This window comes from Barbus barbus (genome assembly GCF_936440315.1).
Source record: "Barbus barbus genome assembly, chromosome: 20".
NCBI classification, from domain to species: Eukaryota; Metazoa; Chordata; class Actinopteri; order Cypriniformes; family Cyprinidae; genus Barbus; species Barbus barbus.
Genome location: NC_136748.1, coordinates 15,060,470 through 15,079,374, shown reverse-complemented (window position 1 = coordinate 15,079,374; position 18,905 = coordinate 15,060,470). Strand labels below are relative to the sequence as shown.

The following is an 18,905-nucleotide window of genomic DNA, read 5'->3' as shown; positions in this document are numbered from 1 at the left end:
CATTACTAAGAGAGATATCAGGTGCAAATTGATCAATATGATGTCCAATCTATGGAACAAAAAAGAGGGCAAACCACTGAAAGGATCAGAAACACTGTCACTGACCATTGGCTGTGATGCCAAAAATGCTGTCTAGTTAGGAAACACAGTAGGTTTTGAAACACAACCATCCTCATCATCTATTAGATCATGTTCCGGCAACTGTCACGTATGAATCATTGTAGCAATATAATATCTAATACAAAAGCTAATAAATCTCACTTTAACGTGTTTTGTTTAACTCCACTAAGGTTACATATCTGAGGGTGAAAGGCAGACAGACTAGTTTGCCACTCGTCTGGCAGGTTTGTGTAAAGAAACTATGTTCGAAAGCACTTTGAATCAGGTATTTTACAAGAAATGACACATATGACTCACAATAAGCTCTAATATTTGTAATATGAAGCTCTGGGGGACTTTGAAGAGTGTGAGACTGGACTATTTTCCCAACTCATCACACAACTAAGAAAACCAAATGATAACCAGAAGAAAATGGTCAACATTATACGTACCATAGACGGTATGTATATAATACGTATTGTAATTATATTCTAACTAAGTTAGTTATAAAGTGTGATTAAAGCATATAAGTTACCATTAAAACGAGCAGACATTTGAGCAGTATTAGAGGAGGTACTCACATTACACAACAGCATTACAGACTTTGCGAAATCTCCAGGGAGGGAAACATATCCTTTTCCATTGTCCTCTGAATTAACGTGATGACAATCGGCTTTCAGGGCTTCTTTAAAGTATTTCTGCAGTGTTTTATTGAGAATCTTTGACAACCTGTTGCTGTGCGGCGCTGTCAGACAAACAATATGGCTGACGACGGGACGTGCACGAGCGCTGAGCGCAGAAGAGCCTTTCAGAGCCGATGGGAGGAGCAACGCTGGAACTGACACACTGCTGCCCCCTCACTAGCTACAAAACATCACACTCAATCTATCTGTCTGTCTGTCTGTCTGTCTGTCTGTCTGTATGTCTATCTGTCTGTCTGTATGTCTATCTGTCTGTCTGTCTGTCTATCTGTTCATTTGAAGAAGTCTGAAGTTTAAATAAACAAGATACAGTAGATCTATACATATTTTAATCCTAATCACGATAATGGTGTTCTCCTAACCTCCTGCTCTTTTATGGCCGTGCTAATTAAGTTTTCGAAAAGGAAAGAAAAGAAAAGAAAAGAAAAGAAAAGAAAAGAAAAGAAAAGAAAAGAAAAGAAAAGAAAAGAAAAGAAAAGAAAAGAAAAGAAAATATTTTGGCAAAGATATAACATTTTCAAATAAATGCCACACGATGGCGCTCTTTACCAGCATAACATTATTGAATGCCTTTCCGGTTTCCTGCTCAATAAACATAGATATATGCTCAATAAAGTAATGAAACACTTTCGTTACTGCAATATTTTATTCTTAAAGTGTACTTGTCTATCACCTCTTGAGTGATAGCTATATGTATAACTTATCTCTGTAAAGGTACAAAGTATGCACAAATGGCTAACTTGTCGACTGGAGCATCATTATCAATTTGGACAAATGTCAGAGATTAATCTTCTCCTGATATCATTGGTAAAATAAATTATGTTCATGCAATAAAAATAATTATTGTAGCTGCGAAAAAAAGCAATTCCACATGAATTAATTAAAGTTATACACAGTCCTGCTCAAACTCCAGATCCTCATACTGCTCCATATTCCGGGGTTTGAGTCTGTCCTGATAACCGATACTCCAGAAGAAAGTTTAAGAAAGCGCTCTTCCAGAAGAACAAGGGCAGGATCCTTTGAATCACGAGGCGGGATGTCAGGATGTTTGCAAAACAGGTTAAGACAGCTGAAACAACACTTGACACTAATAAAGAACAAGTGGACTAGGCTACTTGTAACATAACAAACAAATAGATATTTTCCATGAAAAAATGCCGTTTCATAAGAGAATAGTGGAGCCCCGGAGCCTGGGCAGAATAAATAGAGAGCGACTGGAAGTTAATGGTGATGTATTTGCATCCCTGGATGCTGTGAACTGTCAAACTTTGATGAACATCCTCCGTCAGCTGTCCGATCTGTCGCTGCACGCGAGCAGCATGTTTGCGGAGATCCAGACTGAATCAGTGCTGGTCATCAATAAAGCTTCAGCGCTGCAGCACAGGCTGGACTCACTGCAGGACACTGTACGACATCTCAACCAGAAGAGGACCACAATCCGTGAGTGCTTTATCTTCTCATATTCAACCACAATGTGGCAAACATATGTCTTAAAACTAACTAGTAGCCTATTTATTTTTATGTTACAGCAGGCTACGCATTTTTAAATGACTAGTATGCAACCAAACGGTGATTTTCTTTTTTGTTTGTTTCAGTATTCTTTACATAACTATTCATAAATTAGATTAATTTAGATACCACAAGGCCTATTTATTCAGAATGTGGAACAGATAATAGTAACTAAGAAATAAGTGTAGCTATACACATAAAAAAGAAACTATTTTAGTCTGTCTAATTCAAAATGTCATGTTTAGTTCAATGTGACATTATTTGTGAAATCTACTAGCAATTTTTGAATGAAAAGTGTTTCTACACAATTTAGTGGTAAAACGTAGCAATTTATAACCTTACCAATGGAATACTTACCTGTTAGTAGGCTACTTGGATACTGACTAGCAAACAAGTAAGTAGTGATTAATTGAATATAGTATAATAGTTACTTGTATTTATTGAATACTAAAATAATAAAATAAATGCTATTAAGATCAAATATGCGCTAGTTAATTTTGGGAATAAATGTTCCAAATAATTAATTCCAAATTCCTTTCTAGATGCTTGGCTTTTTCTGGATGTGGAATTCCTTTCAGGCTTGTGCCGTGTTGCACTTGTATCTCATGGCACCTGTGGTTCCCTTCCACTTTTCACTCTCTGTTTGTGAATTGCAGCTCCAATTAGAACATAAATAAATAGAGGTTTTTGGGACAGACTACTGTGCCAGTAATAATGGTTGGCACAGCACTCATTGAGGTCTTCTGGGGCCTGTGTTCACCATTGTGCTGAGCATGAATGCTGTCTTTCTGGTCATGATGGATTATTTTGGAATGTAATCAGGATTTCTTCAAGGTGGCAGAAATGTGTCTTCTTTATATCCTTTTTTCTCTGCACCCACATATTTCTGTGTATCTCCATGGTCGATATGTTGCACTTTCTGTTCAGCGATTCCCTGCAATGCTTTCACCTCCAAAGAAAACAATGGGTGTTTTCACTGGCCCTGCCTCCAGAACTAAGCCTAGAGTAAGGTGAGTGGAGTGCAGGAAGCAAAGCATAAGTGGATACATGTGTGCTCCAGACATCCAGCCCTGGACGATATATTAAAAGGTACTAAGAACAAGAAAGAGAGTGATTCTTTGTCTGCTGCATGCTATGACATGGAATCTATGGACACTGGATACAATGGATATAAAATTTAAATGATCAGAGAAATGACAAATAACATAAGACCAATTAGAAAATGCAGCAATGTTCAAATATATGTAGAATATAGTGATCCAAGTAGTGATTTTCCAGTCCCTATAAATAATTTAAACATACACACTGTTGGACTCCCAAAAACTTTCTGCCAGATTAATTTTTTATATATGCAGTATTTATTGATTGGTTTGTATCGGATGTACATGTAAAAAAAATAAAAAAAATTTTTTTATAAATATATCAATAAATTAGGATTGTATTCATTGCTCAGTATAGTTTTTTAATTTTATTTTATTTAAAATGTATAGTCTTTGCAAACCTTATTGTTATGCACACTAAACAATGATGGAAATTCTATTCAGCATGTTTGCAGCCCATTTTCCTTTCATATTGTGACATATTTCTGAGTCAAATCATATATTTAATGAGAAAAAAGAAGGCTTTGACTTTTTTTGTATGTTCAAAATTTATATTTATGGCTAAAGGCCTTCTTATGGTTATAAGATTAAGGGTGACCCAATTTAAAAGTGTAAGAATCAATCAAGGGAAAGAAAAACAATATTAATTGACCATTATTTTGAATGGGACATGTCTCCTTTAATGTCCATGGTGGTGATGTCCATCAAAAAAAAAAAAAAAAAAAAAGTTGTTTCGGAGGCAGAAGTTGTTTCATTTTGATTAAAAAATAAATACACACAGTACCTGTTATATTTGTATGCAGTCAAGGTTTATTATAATGCACAAAGGAATTAAACATTTTGCATAAACACAATTGTTTCTGCTCATCAGCCCCCCATATTTAGTTTGTTCTGAGAATAGCAGCAATAAAGCATAGTATATTTACTGTTGGGTCTGAAATATATAAACCATACAGACATGTGTGACTGTATGCACTCCAGCTGTTATATTCCTACTCCTCACTCCTTCCCTCAGAAAGCAATTCCAATCCATTCCTCAGAGTTCGTCTGCAGGGGGAACGCATGTCGAAACCAGATGTTGGTCCAGCCCTTATGAAGGCTTTCACTGACACTGTGTTTTTATCACAGCCATATGGATGCACACCCTCTTTCTTTGTCTGTTTGTGATACATTTTCTTCATTACAATTGGGGAAATGGCTTTTTTTCACATTGTTTGTGTGCTAATATTCTTTCCAAGTTGCTTTTCCTTTTTCCTCCCACTTTCTATCTGCAAACAGAATGGACATTGACCTGTTGTGTTTTTTATTTCTGCTCATAACTTAATATGAGCAGAGAGCTTTGAGTATCTGGAACCTTGGTGTATGAATCTATTCAAATCCATGAAAATCTGGTATCAGTTTAAAATGCTCCGAAGTCCATATTGAAGGAAATATGGACTGTTGCAAGCTAAGATACGAAATCTGGTCTGCAGGAGGTTGAATGCTTAAATGGCTTGACCAAAATACTGGACGTTTATCCAACAATAGGCAATAATTGGATCAGAATGTTTTTCTTTGATTTACAAGCTTCAAGTTCATGTACAACTTTGAAGTACAAGGCAGAGGTCTTTAGTGAATGGAGTCAAGTTAAAATGGCAATATTTGGTACATTGTAGATATCTATTTCCTACAAACTATTACTGTACACATATGCAGATTATGAAGTTACTTGATCTTTATCATTACCACTTTACTATGGAGACAAATAAATAATGATTATTATAAAATAGATGCTGTACTTCTTACGTCCTTTTACATTTTATTTAGCTCTGTTAAATGTGTTTTTATCTGCTCACTGACTGAAATACAACTCGTGATCACTCTGCTATTTCTCTCACATGGGAAAGTTTTGCACTCTTGACTGCTGTGACATCATGTTGTTTAGACAGTTGTATCACATATCTCTCTCAACCAGAAAATAGATTTCCAACTGGAACTTCTGTGAAGTCCATCTTGTTCGAACTTGGTGGGCTTGTTTTTATTTCATGACAGGTTTTTATGGACCCTCTTTCCTTTCTGTAAGTTGTTGTTGGGAAATGGTTCTGTGTAGTGAGTTATGTAAATGGAAGCAGAGGGCTTTGTATTTACACACTATTTATTACTTTTCCATTTTCATTTAATTCTGGGTTTATGGTGGAACTGTGTTAGTAAACTTGACACTTGAGTCCAGTTTCTGTGATATGAGAGAGAATTTCACGAAGCCTATATGCAGAGAGTTTGGGTCACATTTCACTCCTAAATTTGAAAGAAAAGACAAAAAATAACACACTTTTCCTTTTTATAACCAATATCAGGACCATTTTATAACTAGGATTATCACAACCAAAAATAGATAGCTATATAAAAAGGTCTTAATGCTATATATTTAATGTACTGTAGCATTCAAAGCAGAAGCAGCACTATGGTTTTCATTACAGATTTATGCAAAACTGAATGTTATGCAACTAAAACGTATGAGGTGTTTCTTGGTGGTTATAGTACATTAAAGAATGATCATGTGACATTTGCGTACGCCAGGTGACCTGTAAATGCAAAAAAAAAACTGTTCCCATTACACTTTTGCATAATATAACTTTTTCAAATTGCCTGAAAAAACGCCTCATGGAAGCGTAATTTTTGTTTGCGATAAATGGGAGTTTTTGCGAAATTGCCATGTTTCCATTGGGTGTATTTTCAATTCATAATTTCAATTTGCGCAATTTGAAGGGTAATGGATCATTAGTGATTGTATTAGATATTGTGAAAGATACAGACTATTAGCTTTGAAATATTAAAATGTTCATTATTTGACATTTGATAGATTATTTTTTTAATAATGAGGATTTTTAATAATAATAAATATTATGTATAACTTTATCCAGATGCTTAAATACATTATTTTTTGCAGTAAAGTTGTTTAGGAGTAAATCTTTTTACATATTAGTAAATCTGGCTAATTTGTAACATCTCTCATGATGAAATCTCATAAAATCTTATAAAGATTTTTCTTTATGAGATTTATGGTTGGGTATGTTTGTGTGCCCCTGTTTTACATTTTCATTCTTTATGTATTAGGAAGCCTCTCTCGTGATTATTTTGAGAAGTCTGATTTTCCAGAACAGGATTCATGAGCTGGACTAAAAGCATGCTTGATGTGGAAGGCTCTAGTGAGCAGACCATGTCAGGTGAGATTTCAACTCATCAATTTTCTCAGAGAATCTAATTTGATGGAACAAAAGGAGGAGGTCGAATATAATTACAATAATGGAAGGAAAATAGCAGGTACTTCTTTCATAGAACAAAGAACTATGGCAATGGGGAGTAATAATGGTAGATATGGAAGAGTTACAGAGTAGTGCAATAATGTGACTGAAGTTTGATTTGACTTTCTCTGATGTAAAAGTTTATTTGAGTATACCATGTCAGAATTGAATGATCCAATAGACCTTTTCTTTTTAAGCGGACACTTTACTGTGCATTCAGCGTCATTAACAGACTACTCTGCCCCGTGGCGGCTCTGCCTCAACAATAGGTGTCTTGTGCTTGGATGAAGGGGCCCTGAACTTACATCCAGCTTGGCACCGAGAGCAGAGTCTCTGAGATTGAAGCCCTTTTGTTATTGAGTTTATTTAGTCATGACAGAGTTGGAGTAAAGGACTCCTGTGTGTTCACGCCAACATGACTCACAGAGGTCAGGGCGTGATGTTTTCATTGAGTTTAATTCTAGTCATCTTGGCCTTTAGTACCATTTTCAGTGCAAAATCCTCTCAGTCTCTACTGTTCCAGATCATTTGCCTTCTGTTTATGGCCTTAGTCCAACTTTCTGTCGAGGTAATTTTGCCTGACTAGCTCAGAATAACAATTGCTGGGAAAGTAAGTTGTAAAATGTTATAAAAATTGCAATGGAATGGTTTTCCTTTTATTTCTTGCCTGAAAAGGCCATCTTCAGCTGGCCTAAGCTGGTTTGGTGGTCTTAGCTGGTTCAAGCTAGTCTCACCGTCTGGCAAAGCTGGTTTCCCAATCCCTCTAAAACCATCCTGACCAGACTGGGAGACCAGCTACGACCAGCAAACCATCTTAGGCTAGTTTAATATGTTTTTAGCAGAGTTTTGTTGTTTAATTACAAAAGTGCTCTAATTGCTCATTATGTTTTGGGAATTCCAAAAGTTTTGCATAACTGTAGGCTTTAATCTATTTAAGACTGAATTCTACTTATTGTTTTCCAGATAACGGTATCTGAGAATCGTTCTTCTTCAGCATGTGTCTTTTGTGTAGATTCCCCTTAAGTTTGCCCTTCACTTCAGACTAATTAAAAGATCTCATGGGGATGTGGAGAAGTAGGTCAGTGTGGGATGCTTATTCGGGTTGAAAGAGAAATATAATTTTCCTTGGCGGAAAAATCCAGCACATTCCTAAATCCCTCAGTCAGCCAGCAGATTCACACCTGGAAGTCTGGAACTGAAGAATCACCGCCATGCCACGGTGCACTCCAACCGAGTTATTGTTTTCAACCCATACTTCCATATACCATAAACACACACAGACATGGACACAACATACTATGTATGTTAGTCTTATCAAATGTGTCTCACAGTAGCAAAAAAACATTCTTTTTTTTTCTTGTTTATATACAGATAAGCTTCATTCCTCACAAGGAGCTGTAATAATCTGAAGGCCAGTATACTGAATATCAACAGTCAGTGTTTGCACAATGGGTGGTCAAAAGTATTTTTGAAAGGATCTTCCACAAAGTTTGTAGGGTAGTTTACTGCATGAACTCATATTTTGGCATTTGACTTGGTTGAGATGTGTATGAAATATTTCCACCTTAGTGTTAAAAAATTAAAAAAAGTTTATTCCGATTTCATATCTCACAGTCAAGACTTTATTTCTTTAAAATATTACTGTAAAATTGCACTATATTATGCTGTGTCAAGATGGTTGCTGATACAGATGGTGACCTTATGTGAAGTCTGTAGTGACAGCTGTGATACTGGAATAACACAGATATGATCATTGAAGATATCAGAGGGAGGATGGCTGAGATAGGACAGTGACAGACTTCAGGATTTCCTTCTGGTTTTGTGAATGTTTCCTGTTTGTGAAGTCTGGCTAGTGAAAGGAACCTTATAATAACTGGCTTCAGCCTGTAGGGAAAAATCTGTTTTCCCTGAACAAGTCTCCTTGAACTTGAAATTAAGCATTCAGCCTATTGTAGACATGTTGAATGAAAAATATATGGCGTCGTCTTGATCAAAAATATATCTGGTGTCATTTTGGTTGGCTAATGAAAGCAAAGTCAAAAGAGCTCTTCAAAATCAGCTCAAGTGCACGATGTTGTTAAATACTCATTGAGATGGTCTTTATCATTTTATCAAGCCGCTTTGCAAGATCCATACAAAACAAATCAGCTCAGTCCTTATAATTCATTATTTAGCGGCTATCAAGTAGGCCAGAATCACCTAGAATCACTTTTCTACAAGTTAATGTCTTTATCTGAATTTCTGAGCTGGATGCAATACATAATACATGTAGAAGGAAAATTGTGAAAGGTCTTAATTCTAAATAGAAACTGCTCTGGTTTTGGTCTGTTTCCACAAAGAGCGCTGTGAAGAAAACTAAGCGTGCTTCAGATCGAAAGTCCTTATTGCATTTTTGTGCAAAAACAAACAGAATCAACCTAAAGAAACAAAACAGAGGTAAATGGCAGGTAAAAGGGCATGGGGGTAAATATGTCAGTTGAGGTCATTGGTTATGGTTCAACAAGTGCCCTTAATGTGGTTTTAATGGTTTTTAGTTTGCCAAGGCCATATGACTGGACTTTATGGTTGAAATATGCGACTCCAGCGCTGTTGCTGCTCCCTTTTTCCAATTTAATCCTAATTGAAAACATCTGATCCTGGGGTTGTTTAGTCCTGCTTTAGTGGGGAAAGTGTCTTTCAAAATACCTCCAACATTAATTTTTGGAATGTGTATGTGTGTGGAGAAGGAGAGATTTGAATTCATTGGTTTATTTGGGTGGAGTCGACCAGCTCATAAGTAAAACCGCAGTTATGGTCTGTCTGGAATAGATTGCATTTCCATTTCATTTCAACATTGCAGCCCGAGCACATGCTCCTTGTAGAGATTCCAATAGTTACTGAAAACCATAAGCGTCATTACATTTTATTCAATGCTTCTTTATGCATTGAAATACAAAACCAAACAAAATTTTGTTTTTATGTGTTTATATGGAAACCTTCTTGCCAAAAGGAAAGTTGTCATGAAAATAATCTTTTTTAATTTATTTAAAATTAAAATGTCTAAAATTGCATACTTAAGAGTGATAAAGTCAAGGACACTTATGCTTTTTAGCAGGACACTCAAGGGGTTCCCTGTCTGTCCCTCAAGGAAATGTGGGGCAAAATGGCAGAAAAACTGTTTTGTAAACAGAAAGGTAGTTAAGCGTGTCAGATAAGCTTCTGTATCAGGTATCTGTTACAGCTCTGGCATGATAGTTTGTGTTTCCCTCTCTTTATTTATCATGCCTTATCTGATGTTTTTAAAGGCTTGAATATCATCCCAGAATATGAGAAACGGCTGCCTGTTCAGAACATGATGTCTTGAGTTAGTGCTTGATTGACATTAACAAATTTAGTAGCTGGCTACACAAGTATTTTCCTTTTAGGCAAATCTTCATGAGTTAAAGAGAATGTTTGAGTTCATAGCATCCTCTTGTGGCAGAAATATGTTTGCTAATTTGCAGCTAGACATGGTGTGCATTTATGTTCAGACATAAAATATTCTAGCAGTGCCAAAAGTAATCGGCTGTATTCAAATTATTATTACTGCAACATCCTTAAGCAGCAGAAACTAGACATTAACTAGACAGCCACAAAACTAGACTTTAATGATCCATTCAAGCATGCCAAGAGCACATAAAAAATACAATTAACGTATTTTCATGTCAATTAAAATAATACATTTTAAAGTCATTGTCAATTTATATGCATTACTGCTGAACTGTGGTGTACAAAACATGGCAAATAAGACATATCAAATAAGAACTGTTTTGGTGCCATCACAGAGCGTTTTAGGGTCAGTGTGTGGCTTCCAGATTAAAGCCATGTAAAGCAGTCTGGAACATTTGGATTGCTGCTTGATTTCAAAGCTTTGACTATGGGCAAGCTGGGCAAGCTGATTGTGCCAACTGGCACACATGTTCTCACTATTATCAAACATTCTTTGGTGGCGCCGATATGGGTCAATGGCAAAAACGTATAACCCAAAATAAATTCCAGCCACAAGGGAGAAGGACTCATTCAGATGAATTATCTGTATCTTATCTTATCTGTGCCTGTTTAAAAACAACAACAGAGAGTCAGTGACAACTCTGAATGATTCACTGACTAGTGGAGTCTGGTTCAAACCGTTAACTCATAAGCAAATCCATGAATCTTTTTCACTGACTCATTAAAGACAACTCGTTCATAAGAATCACTTTTTTGAAAATCGGACATCACAATTCGTGCTGCAGTAAATTATAATGGAATTTAATAATGGAATCTTATGAGATGATACCTGATGAAACTGCATATAGGCTTACACAATGCTTTCCAGACTAGACTTTAAGTTGTCACATTTTTATTGCATTAGCGACCATTTTAGAGATGTATATTTTCTAAGTGTGAGATTAAAAAAATAATAATATACATATATACATATATATATATATATAGATATAGATATATACATATATATTATACACACACACACACACAGGTGCATCTCAGAAAATTAGAATATGGTGAAAAAGTTCATTTTCTCTTGCAACTTATTTCAAAAATTGAAGCTTTCATATATTTTAAATTTTAGAAGTAAAACATTTTACAGTAATATCATGGTCAGCAAACCACTTGGAATTGGTTTTGGCACAGTGGGCAGGTGCTAAAGTCCTGCTGGAAAAGGAAATCAGCATCTCCATAAAGCATAAAGCATAAAGTGCTCCAAAATCTCCTGGTAGATGGCTGCATTGACTTTGGACTTGTATAAAACACAATGGACCAACACCAGCAGACGTCAACTTTGCATTTAATATGCTTTGATACAGCACTCCTTGAACAGCCACCCCTTTCAGTAATGACCCTCTGTGACTTACCCTCTTTGTGGAGGGTGTCAATGACCGTCTTCTGGACCATTGCCAAGTCAGCTGTGTTCCTCATTATTGTGGTTTGAAAGAACAAGAGATACCCAGAATTTATACTGTATGGATGGTCATTTATTGAAACTCAAATGTAAATATTAAAATATTTTGAGATACTGATTTTTGACTTTCATTAGCTGTAAGCTCTAATCATCAAAATTAAAACAAAAAAAAACATTTGAAGTGTTTTACTTTTATATATGACAGTTTCACTTTTTGAAATGTTACAAGAAAGAATTAAACTTTTTCACAATATTCTAATTTTAGATGCACCTTTATTTATATATATATATATATATATATATATATATATTTATTTTTTTAATCGGACAGCAATGCTACTATTAGTGCATCTGATCAACGTCACTAAACAAGTAACATTTCATGTCTGCTCTGATTTTTCAGTGGTTTTGGATTGCATAAATCCACATTCACATGTTCTGTGTTGTATTTGTTTCTGTACTGTCAGTCTGTACTCATCATAGATAAATAATCATGCCAAATTCATTAAAATAACAGACACACTATGTGTCAGGTCTAAGAGCCTTTCCCTGCTCAGCCATAAGACACTCTAAAGCGATTAATCTGCTTTATCTATTTATAGGGTGAGTGTGGACCACGTTAAAGTGTTGCCTTATGAAGAGCTGTTCAGTTTAATATCACTTCAAATTGCCTTATTCATCGAGCGGCATAACAGATGGAGTTTATTTTGCTCCACCTGAAGAAAGAGCATGCAGAAATCGTGCTGGAGCAGACAGCCGAGCTGGTGGAGCACACACATGCTCACACACACACACACTTGCTCATGCCAACGCACCGACGTGTCACAGCTGGGGAGCAGAGGAAGTTCCCCACTTTCTAGGGCTTCCTGAGAGTACACTTTGCTTGTTTGGAGTCAAACTCACTTAGACAAACAAAGAAGAATGTATTTTGGAGCTTAAAAGCATGTTGAAGACCAGCACTGCTTGTAGTGCAGCTTATGAGGACAATTTCAACATCATATTTTGAAGCATGGATATTCTAGAAGGACCCACCCTTGGTCTTCGCAAGCGTGTTTATAAATCCCTCCATGTTAGAGTGAATTAAGCTGCTGTTTTGCGTAAATGTGGGGCATCTGGAGACGTGCCTGACTCTTAGGTTCAAGTCAGGCTTTTGTTGGCACTGGTTTTTGGAGATGTGGGGAGAGAGGAGTTTTCTGAGGTACAGAGGGGAGTTGGCAGAGGGCAAGAGTCACCCTGTACCGCGAACCCTCGCTGCTCTGGGTCTTTCCACTCTCTCTGAGCAGCGTGGACGGTTCTTCCCCTGCCACAGAGAGCAGCTGGATACTGATAATGACTATGATGAGTGGGTTTATGCTCCTCTCCATCACAGAGGTAAGCAGAGGACACTCAGCTTTCAGTTTGTTTGTCTGTTTGTGGTATCGCCTGTAGAGAACAATAGAGGTTTACATTTTGTTGAGGGTTTCATCATGCGTAGAAGGGGCATCCTGAATGGTCCTCCACTCTGGGCTTTGAGGGAAGGTGTCAGAGTGACTGACAGAGTATAGGGTAGGGCATTGTCACTGCACATGCAAGTGTTATTTTCTCACATTCTTACTATAGTGTTCAAAAGTTCAGTAATATATTTTTGAAAGAAATGCTCCCCAAGACCGCATTTATTTGATCAAACAAAAACAAATATTACAAAATATTAAAATAACCGTTCTCTGTTTATATATTTGAAAACGGAATTTATTCCTGTGACGGCGAAGCTGAATTTTCATCAGCCAATACTCCAGTCTTCAGTGTCACATGATCCTTCAGGAATCATTCTAATATGCTGATTTAGTGTTTAAGAAGCATTTCTTATAATTATTAAAGTTGAAAACTGCTGTGCTGCTTAATATTTTGTGGAATCCATGATACATTTTATTTAGGATTCTTTGAATAGAAAGTTCAAAGAACAGCTTTTATTTGAAATGTAAACCTTGTCTATTAATGGGTGAACTTTAAGAACATGTAGCCAGTATGTCATACTAAAATAAAAATCTAATAAATAGTTTTGCTTTGAGAGAAAGAAGCCTGTCATAGGACTGCACAACGTACAATTTTATCAGAAAAATCAAATTCTGCAAAAAAAAAAAAGGATTTTATATATATATATATATATATATATATATATATATATATATAGTATACCTTCAACAAATGGTGATTTAAAAAATATTACAGTATCGTTTATGTGGCATTATGGTAATAAGAATTTGGGTTAAAATATGCTTAATTGTCGTGAAAATAATTTTCCTTATGCCAAGTATAATTTCTTATTTTTCTTTTGATTTTGAGATGAACTGGACATTTTATTTTTTTATTGATTGATTGACATTCACCTTATTATAATAAAATGTCTGTAGTCTCACTTAACTGTGTTTATTAGGTCTATCACACAGGTTTAGTAAAAATGCAGCAGAATTTGAAACTAGGTTCCCAGCAACGTGATTTTATTTACCTTGTGATAGTCAGGGATTTCCTTGTAAGGAGTCCTTAACAGTTAAGGTTAACAGTTTGATTGAATTAGTCATGCATCCTATTTATTCTCACTCCAGTCAACACCAGTGTTTCAGTTAAAGTAAAACAGAACTGGCACTGGGAAAACTATTAAATTGACAGAAATGGCATTCTAGTAGTTGTACTTGAGTTAGGTTTGATTTGATTTGAAAAGGAAGTTACATCCATATGAATCTGTTTCAGGTATACTGTATTTGCATTCAGATGTTATGAGATTAACCAACTGCACATGACATGGTCAAAATGCAGCGCACAAAGCATGTGTTGTGTGTTTTGGCTATTAGACTATAAGCATTAGCGGTCGATGACAGCCTAGGACAATGACCTTTTGTTTCTGTAACAAACAATTGAGTCGAGGGGATTTAGCTATATTTAACTTTGTGTGTGTCAAAAGCCAGTGACGGCTGAACTGCTGACAGCCAAGTTAATAACAATCAATGCTCTGCAGTGCTGCAGATGGGGATGAAGAGAGAGACGGGAAGAGAGAGAGAGAAAGAGAGAGAGGGAGCGAAGGAGGGGGTCTCCCTAACTCAGTCTCTCTCTCCACCTCTCTGTCCTTTGTCCTGCAGTGTCAGTAATATGGAACGACAGGACTATGGGGTTGGATAACACTTTCCCAGGGCGCATGAGCTGGCAGGTTGCCACTGTGTGTGTGTGTATACGTGGGTGAAAGCGAGGGAGGGGGTTACAGATAGTGTCTATGAACCTGTGTGAGTGTTTGTGCTCTGGATGGACTGGGGCTGTGTGAGGACAGTGCGCTGCAAAACTCTTGACACACTTCCCAGCAAATACCAACACACAGTGGAAGAGGCAGGAGACCATGTTCTGTCTGAGAGGTAAGTGTCAGACCTTCAAATCTGGCAGAAGAAAGACAAAGAACAGCTAGGAGACATACGTAAGTTATTGCAGTTTCAGAGTGTAAGAGTTCCCTGATGGAAGACAAAGGGAGGGGATCGAGCTCAGCAGTTAGTTAAACGTCCTGCTCAGTTTCAAAGCACTGCTCTCTCCTCCGGTTCCTTTGTTTTCTTGCTAGGAAGTGCGGCTCGCAGGCTGCCGAGTGGGAATCTGTCAGAAAAGTTACGGTGACCGTGCCAGAGTTTTGAGGTGATGAGAGCGAGGCTGTTTATAAGGAAGGAGGAAAGTTTGATCCGATCTGTCTTTTATGTGAACTCTAGCGAGCTGTGATTCCATGGCAAATTTATCTTTAGAAATGCAAGTCTGAGTTGCAAGTGTTGCAACTTTGTCATTCTTTGTGGTTTTGGCTCTGTGCTGGCATTTTGTGCTCCTCATCTGCTCTTTAAATAGTGTATGAAATGCTTTGTGTTTAGTTTAAAGGGATAGTTCAGTCAGACAGAAATTAGTCATCATTTATTCATTCTTGGTATTACAAACCTGTATGTGAAAAAGACATTTAGAGGAATGTGCAGGTCGCTCTTTTCTGTGTAGTTATAATGAATGAAGACTGAAGCTTTCAAGCCTCAGAAGTGTCACAGAAGTGTTCGTATGGTGCTTTTTGTCAGTTTGGATCTTGACAGTCCCATTCTCCTTTATGTTTATCATATGAAAAATAATGGAAAGTATATTCTTCAAAAATTCACTTTTTGTATTAATGTAAACAAAGAAAGTTATATAGAAGTTTGGAACAACATAAGTACTTTTTCATTTTGGTGTGCCCGATATCTCTATGATACATGAATATAGTAGCTTTTTGTTTTGCAATGTTGTGTGTGTGTGTGTGTGTGTTTCTTTTGGATGGCTGATCTGTTGTTGTTCACCCTCTTTTTTTCTCTCTTTTCTTTTTACTTGTCTGTTATTTTGTGACTTTTTGTTATCCAGTGTATTTTTCATGTCAAGCATAAATAATCTGCGCAGCATGGTGACATGGTTTTTTTTCTTTCTTTTTTGACACTGGTCACCTCTTTTATTCACCAGTGACCTGAAGGTCATGTTATGAATAGTCACATTTGTATTTTGTGTTTTTTGTCATGACTGGTTAGTGCCAGTGATTTTCAAAGTGAAAGTCTTCAAAGATACTTTGTCTGACCTTTTCTTTAGTGTTTTGATAGTAGGATAAAATAAAAATAGGCTAAAATGGTTATTCATTCAACAATTGTAAAGTTATGCATAGGGGCTAGTTATTATACCATCTGTGAGTCAAACATTTTTATTTTTATTTTACAGTGATTTAGCATCTTGGTTTCAAACCGACAGTACAGTAGTTAAAAAATTGTAAGTAGTTAAAATTTGGGCATTTTTACCCTTTTAAGTTTGAACCTGAAACTGTTTTAAGTGGTGGCATTTTTCATGTCACATTTCACACATTATAATTTGATTTCATTTTATTTTAATAAAATGTATTTTTAATTTATTCATTACAATATGTTTATCAAAACAATGGTTAGTTTTGTTTTGTTCTTCAAATTTTATATTTTTGCTGTTCCTCTAAATTTAGTTTGTTCCATTATTCTAGGTTTTATGATTTAAAAAATAGACAAATCAATACTAGTATAATGGCAAGTTTGTGACAATTCCTTCAGTGCTAATGGGGCATGTTGTCACAAAACACAAAGTATGCATTAAATTAACTTTTAACTTTTAACTTTGGACTTGAGAAAAACTGTGACAACCAGCCCCAATCTCCTTACTAAACTTCATTAACGTACTTTTAGTTTATTAAAACAATTATTTTTGCTGGCTAGTTTGGTTGAATAGTGCATTTTCTTTCAGTATTTTCTTCACTTAATAGAATGAAATAGATATGTAACGGATCAGATCCACTAAACTGCATGCAATCTGGCCTAAAGCATACTTCATTGTTCTGTGAACAGTATTGTTTACAAAAATCCATCCTTTGCAGCAGCACCATGAACTTGGATGCAATCAGCCTGTATAGCTGAGGGGCAGGTTGAGACAGGCTCGTGTTTTAAAGTCAATCTCCAAAACAAGTGCATTCATATCACTCATATCAACACCAGCAGCGCTCCTCCTGTGCCCTCAAAAACCCTTGTGGATTTTCCTTTTTCAGCTAATTGTACACCAACACACTGCACACCAGCCTCCAAGTAAGTGCATCTGCTCTCATAAAGTAAAGTTGCTTTATGGACTGACTCCTGTTGTCAGAGGTCTAATCACCGGGTGCAAATGTATGCGGTGACCCACAACCCACAGGCTTGTATAAAAGTGTCACATGATGGAGAGACCGTTAAGCAGCTCCCTAATGAGCAGCTAAAAGAGCATTCTGTTAGTCACCTGCTCCTCAGGTCTTGAATCAAATCAGCGTCCTTCTGTGACTTAAATGAGAAGTGGAGACGACCCTCGTGGGAGGCAGGGACTGGTATTTTGTGGAGTGTAATTCACTTTAAAAGCCTGAAAGTGCTCTTCTGTGTAAGATTTTTTTAAATAAATGAAGTTTCCTTGACCTAGATAAAGGTACCTGCCTCCTCTCTCTCCATTTTACTGTTTTCCAGAAGAGCCAGAGCAGCTGATTGGACGTAATCCAATTACTGTCTTGCTCTTTTTGCGATCCAACCCATAGGACCAATCATCCCATCATATCTGTTCAAGTAGGAGGATTTTGCCTTGTTCTTGCTTGCTTTGGACAGAAGATGCAGAAAATGGAGTCTTATGGGCGTCTCAGCTGTCACGATGATCATTTTTCCAAATCTCGGAGTGATTATCCAGGCTTAATTGTTAAAACACCTGGATTTGAATCTCATGCAAGCATGAATGTCTCATTATGCGCTTTTTCCCATTTCACACAAGGCATTCGCGGTTACTGTGACCGTTATGAATCGTGAACATTAGCCAGAGTTGGCTTGGAGCCTGAAGAATGATGGCCATTCCAGATATGTCAGCCCCACATGAGGGTCTCAGTCGCAAGGCGTGCGCGGAGCCGACCCTCCCTTCCACATTAGTAGAATTCTGAGTCTGATCCCTGGAACATTGGTGGAGACCATCGTGTTTGGCCTGCACATATTTTCAGGGTTGAGATAATAGGCAAAGAACGGTCATTCTTCATTTCAGAAATGCCATAGGGGTTGATTCCAAGTTGGAACCATTCAAGGGAGTTAATGATTTTATTGTTGAATCAAAGTCTCAAGATGTTACGGCATTCTTTAAGACATTCTGGAAAGAATGATAGAAAAAACATTGAGAGACTGACGGATGGGAGGATTTAGAAATGTAGTCCAAAAGCATCCCCTAAAGCTGAAAATGGTTTCCTCCTCCAAGATGCTTCTTCGTAGGAGCGTGTGATACAGAGCATCTGTAAAAACAAATTATGAGCTGCATGTTTGCACTATACAAATGTCTTTTGTAATCAAGTTATTTATTGCTTAAAATAATTATGTGGTGCACTAGCACTACTGTGTAGTTACAACATTGAAAGTTCACATCAAATATTTTACAATGCTTAAATTTACTAACAATAATCTATGCATATATATATATATATATATATATATATATATATATATATATATATATATATAGCTGTCTAGCTGGGAAGACTGGTGGTCTGAATACTGGAATACTGACAGAAGGTCATTAACAGCTTTAAGTTGGCATTCCAATAATCCATATTGGACATGGATGTATACAGTAGATAGCTCTATATATACAAGTGAAGTGGTATCTGAAATATGTACATTTGTGCACATCCTCCTTTTGCTGTAATGACAGCAGCTTTTAAGCTGAAATGAACTCCAGAAGTTTGTGTAAAACCTGATTTGAGATTAGGGATGTTCCAATT

At 36.6% G+C, this 18,905-nt stretch overlaps 2 protein-coding genes across 6 annotated transcripts in view; one reads left to right on the top strand and one right to left on the bottom strand.

The window, feature by feature from the left end:
* The window catches only part of itsn2b (intersectin 2b), a 30,051-nt gene extending 29,168 nt beyond the window's left edge, over positions 1–883 (bottom strand). For both annotated transcript variants that reach the window (XM_079443946.1, XM_079443947.1), the window contains exon 1: positions 681–883. The gene's annotated coding sequence lies outside the window, so the exon portion shown is untranslated. The remainder of the gene's footprint in view (positions 1–680) is intronic.
* An 864-nt stretch (positions 884–1,747) lies between these two features.
* Positions 1,748–18,905, top strand: part of LOC306886596 (NHS-like protein 1) — a 51,447-nt gene continuing 34,289 nt past the window's right edge. For 2 of the 4 annotated variants that reach the window (XM_079443849.1, XM_079443848.1), the window contains exon 1: positions 1,748–2,240. In XM_079443849.1, the coding sequence (XP_079299975.1) occupies positions 1,955–2,240 (286 nt within the window). In that variant the 5' untranslated portion in view covers positions 1,748–1,954. Of the gene's footprint in view, positions 2,241–14,842; positions 14,992–18,905 lie in introns of those variants that run through there. The other 2 variants (XM_079443851.1, XM_079443850.1) reach the window with 1 other exon arrangement.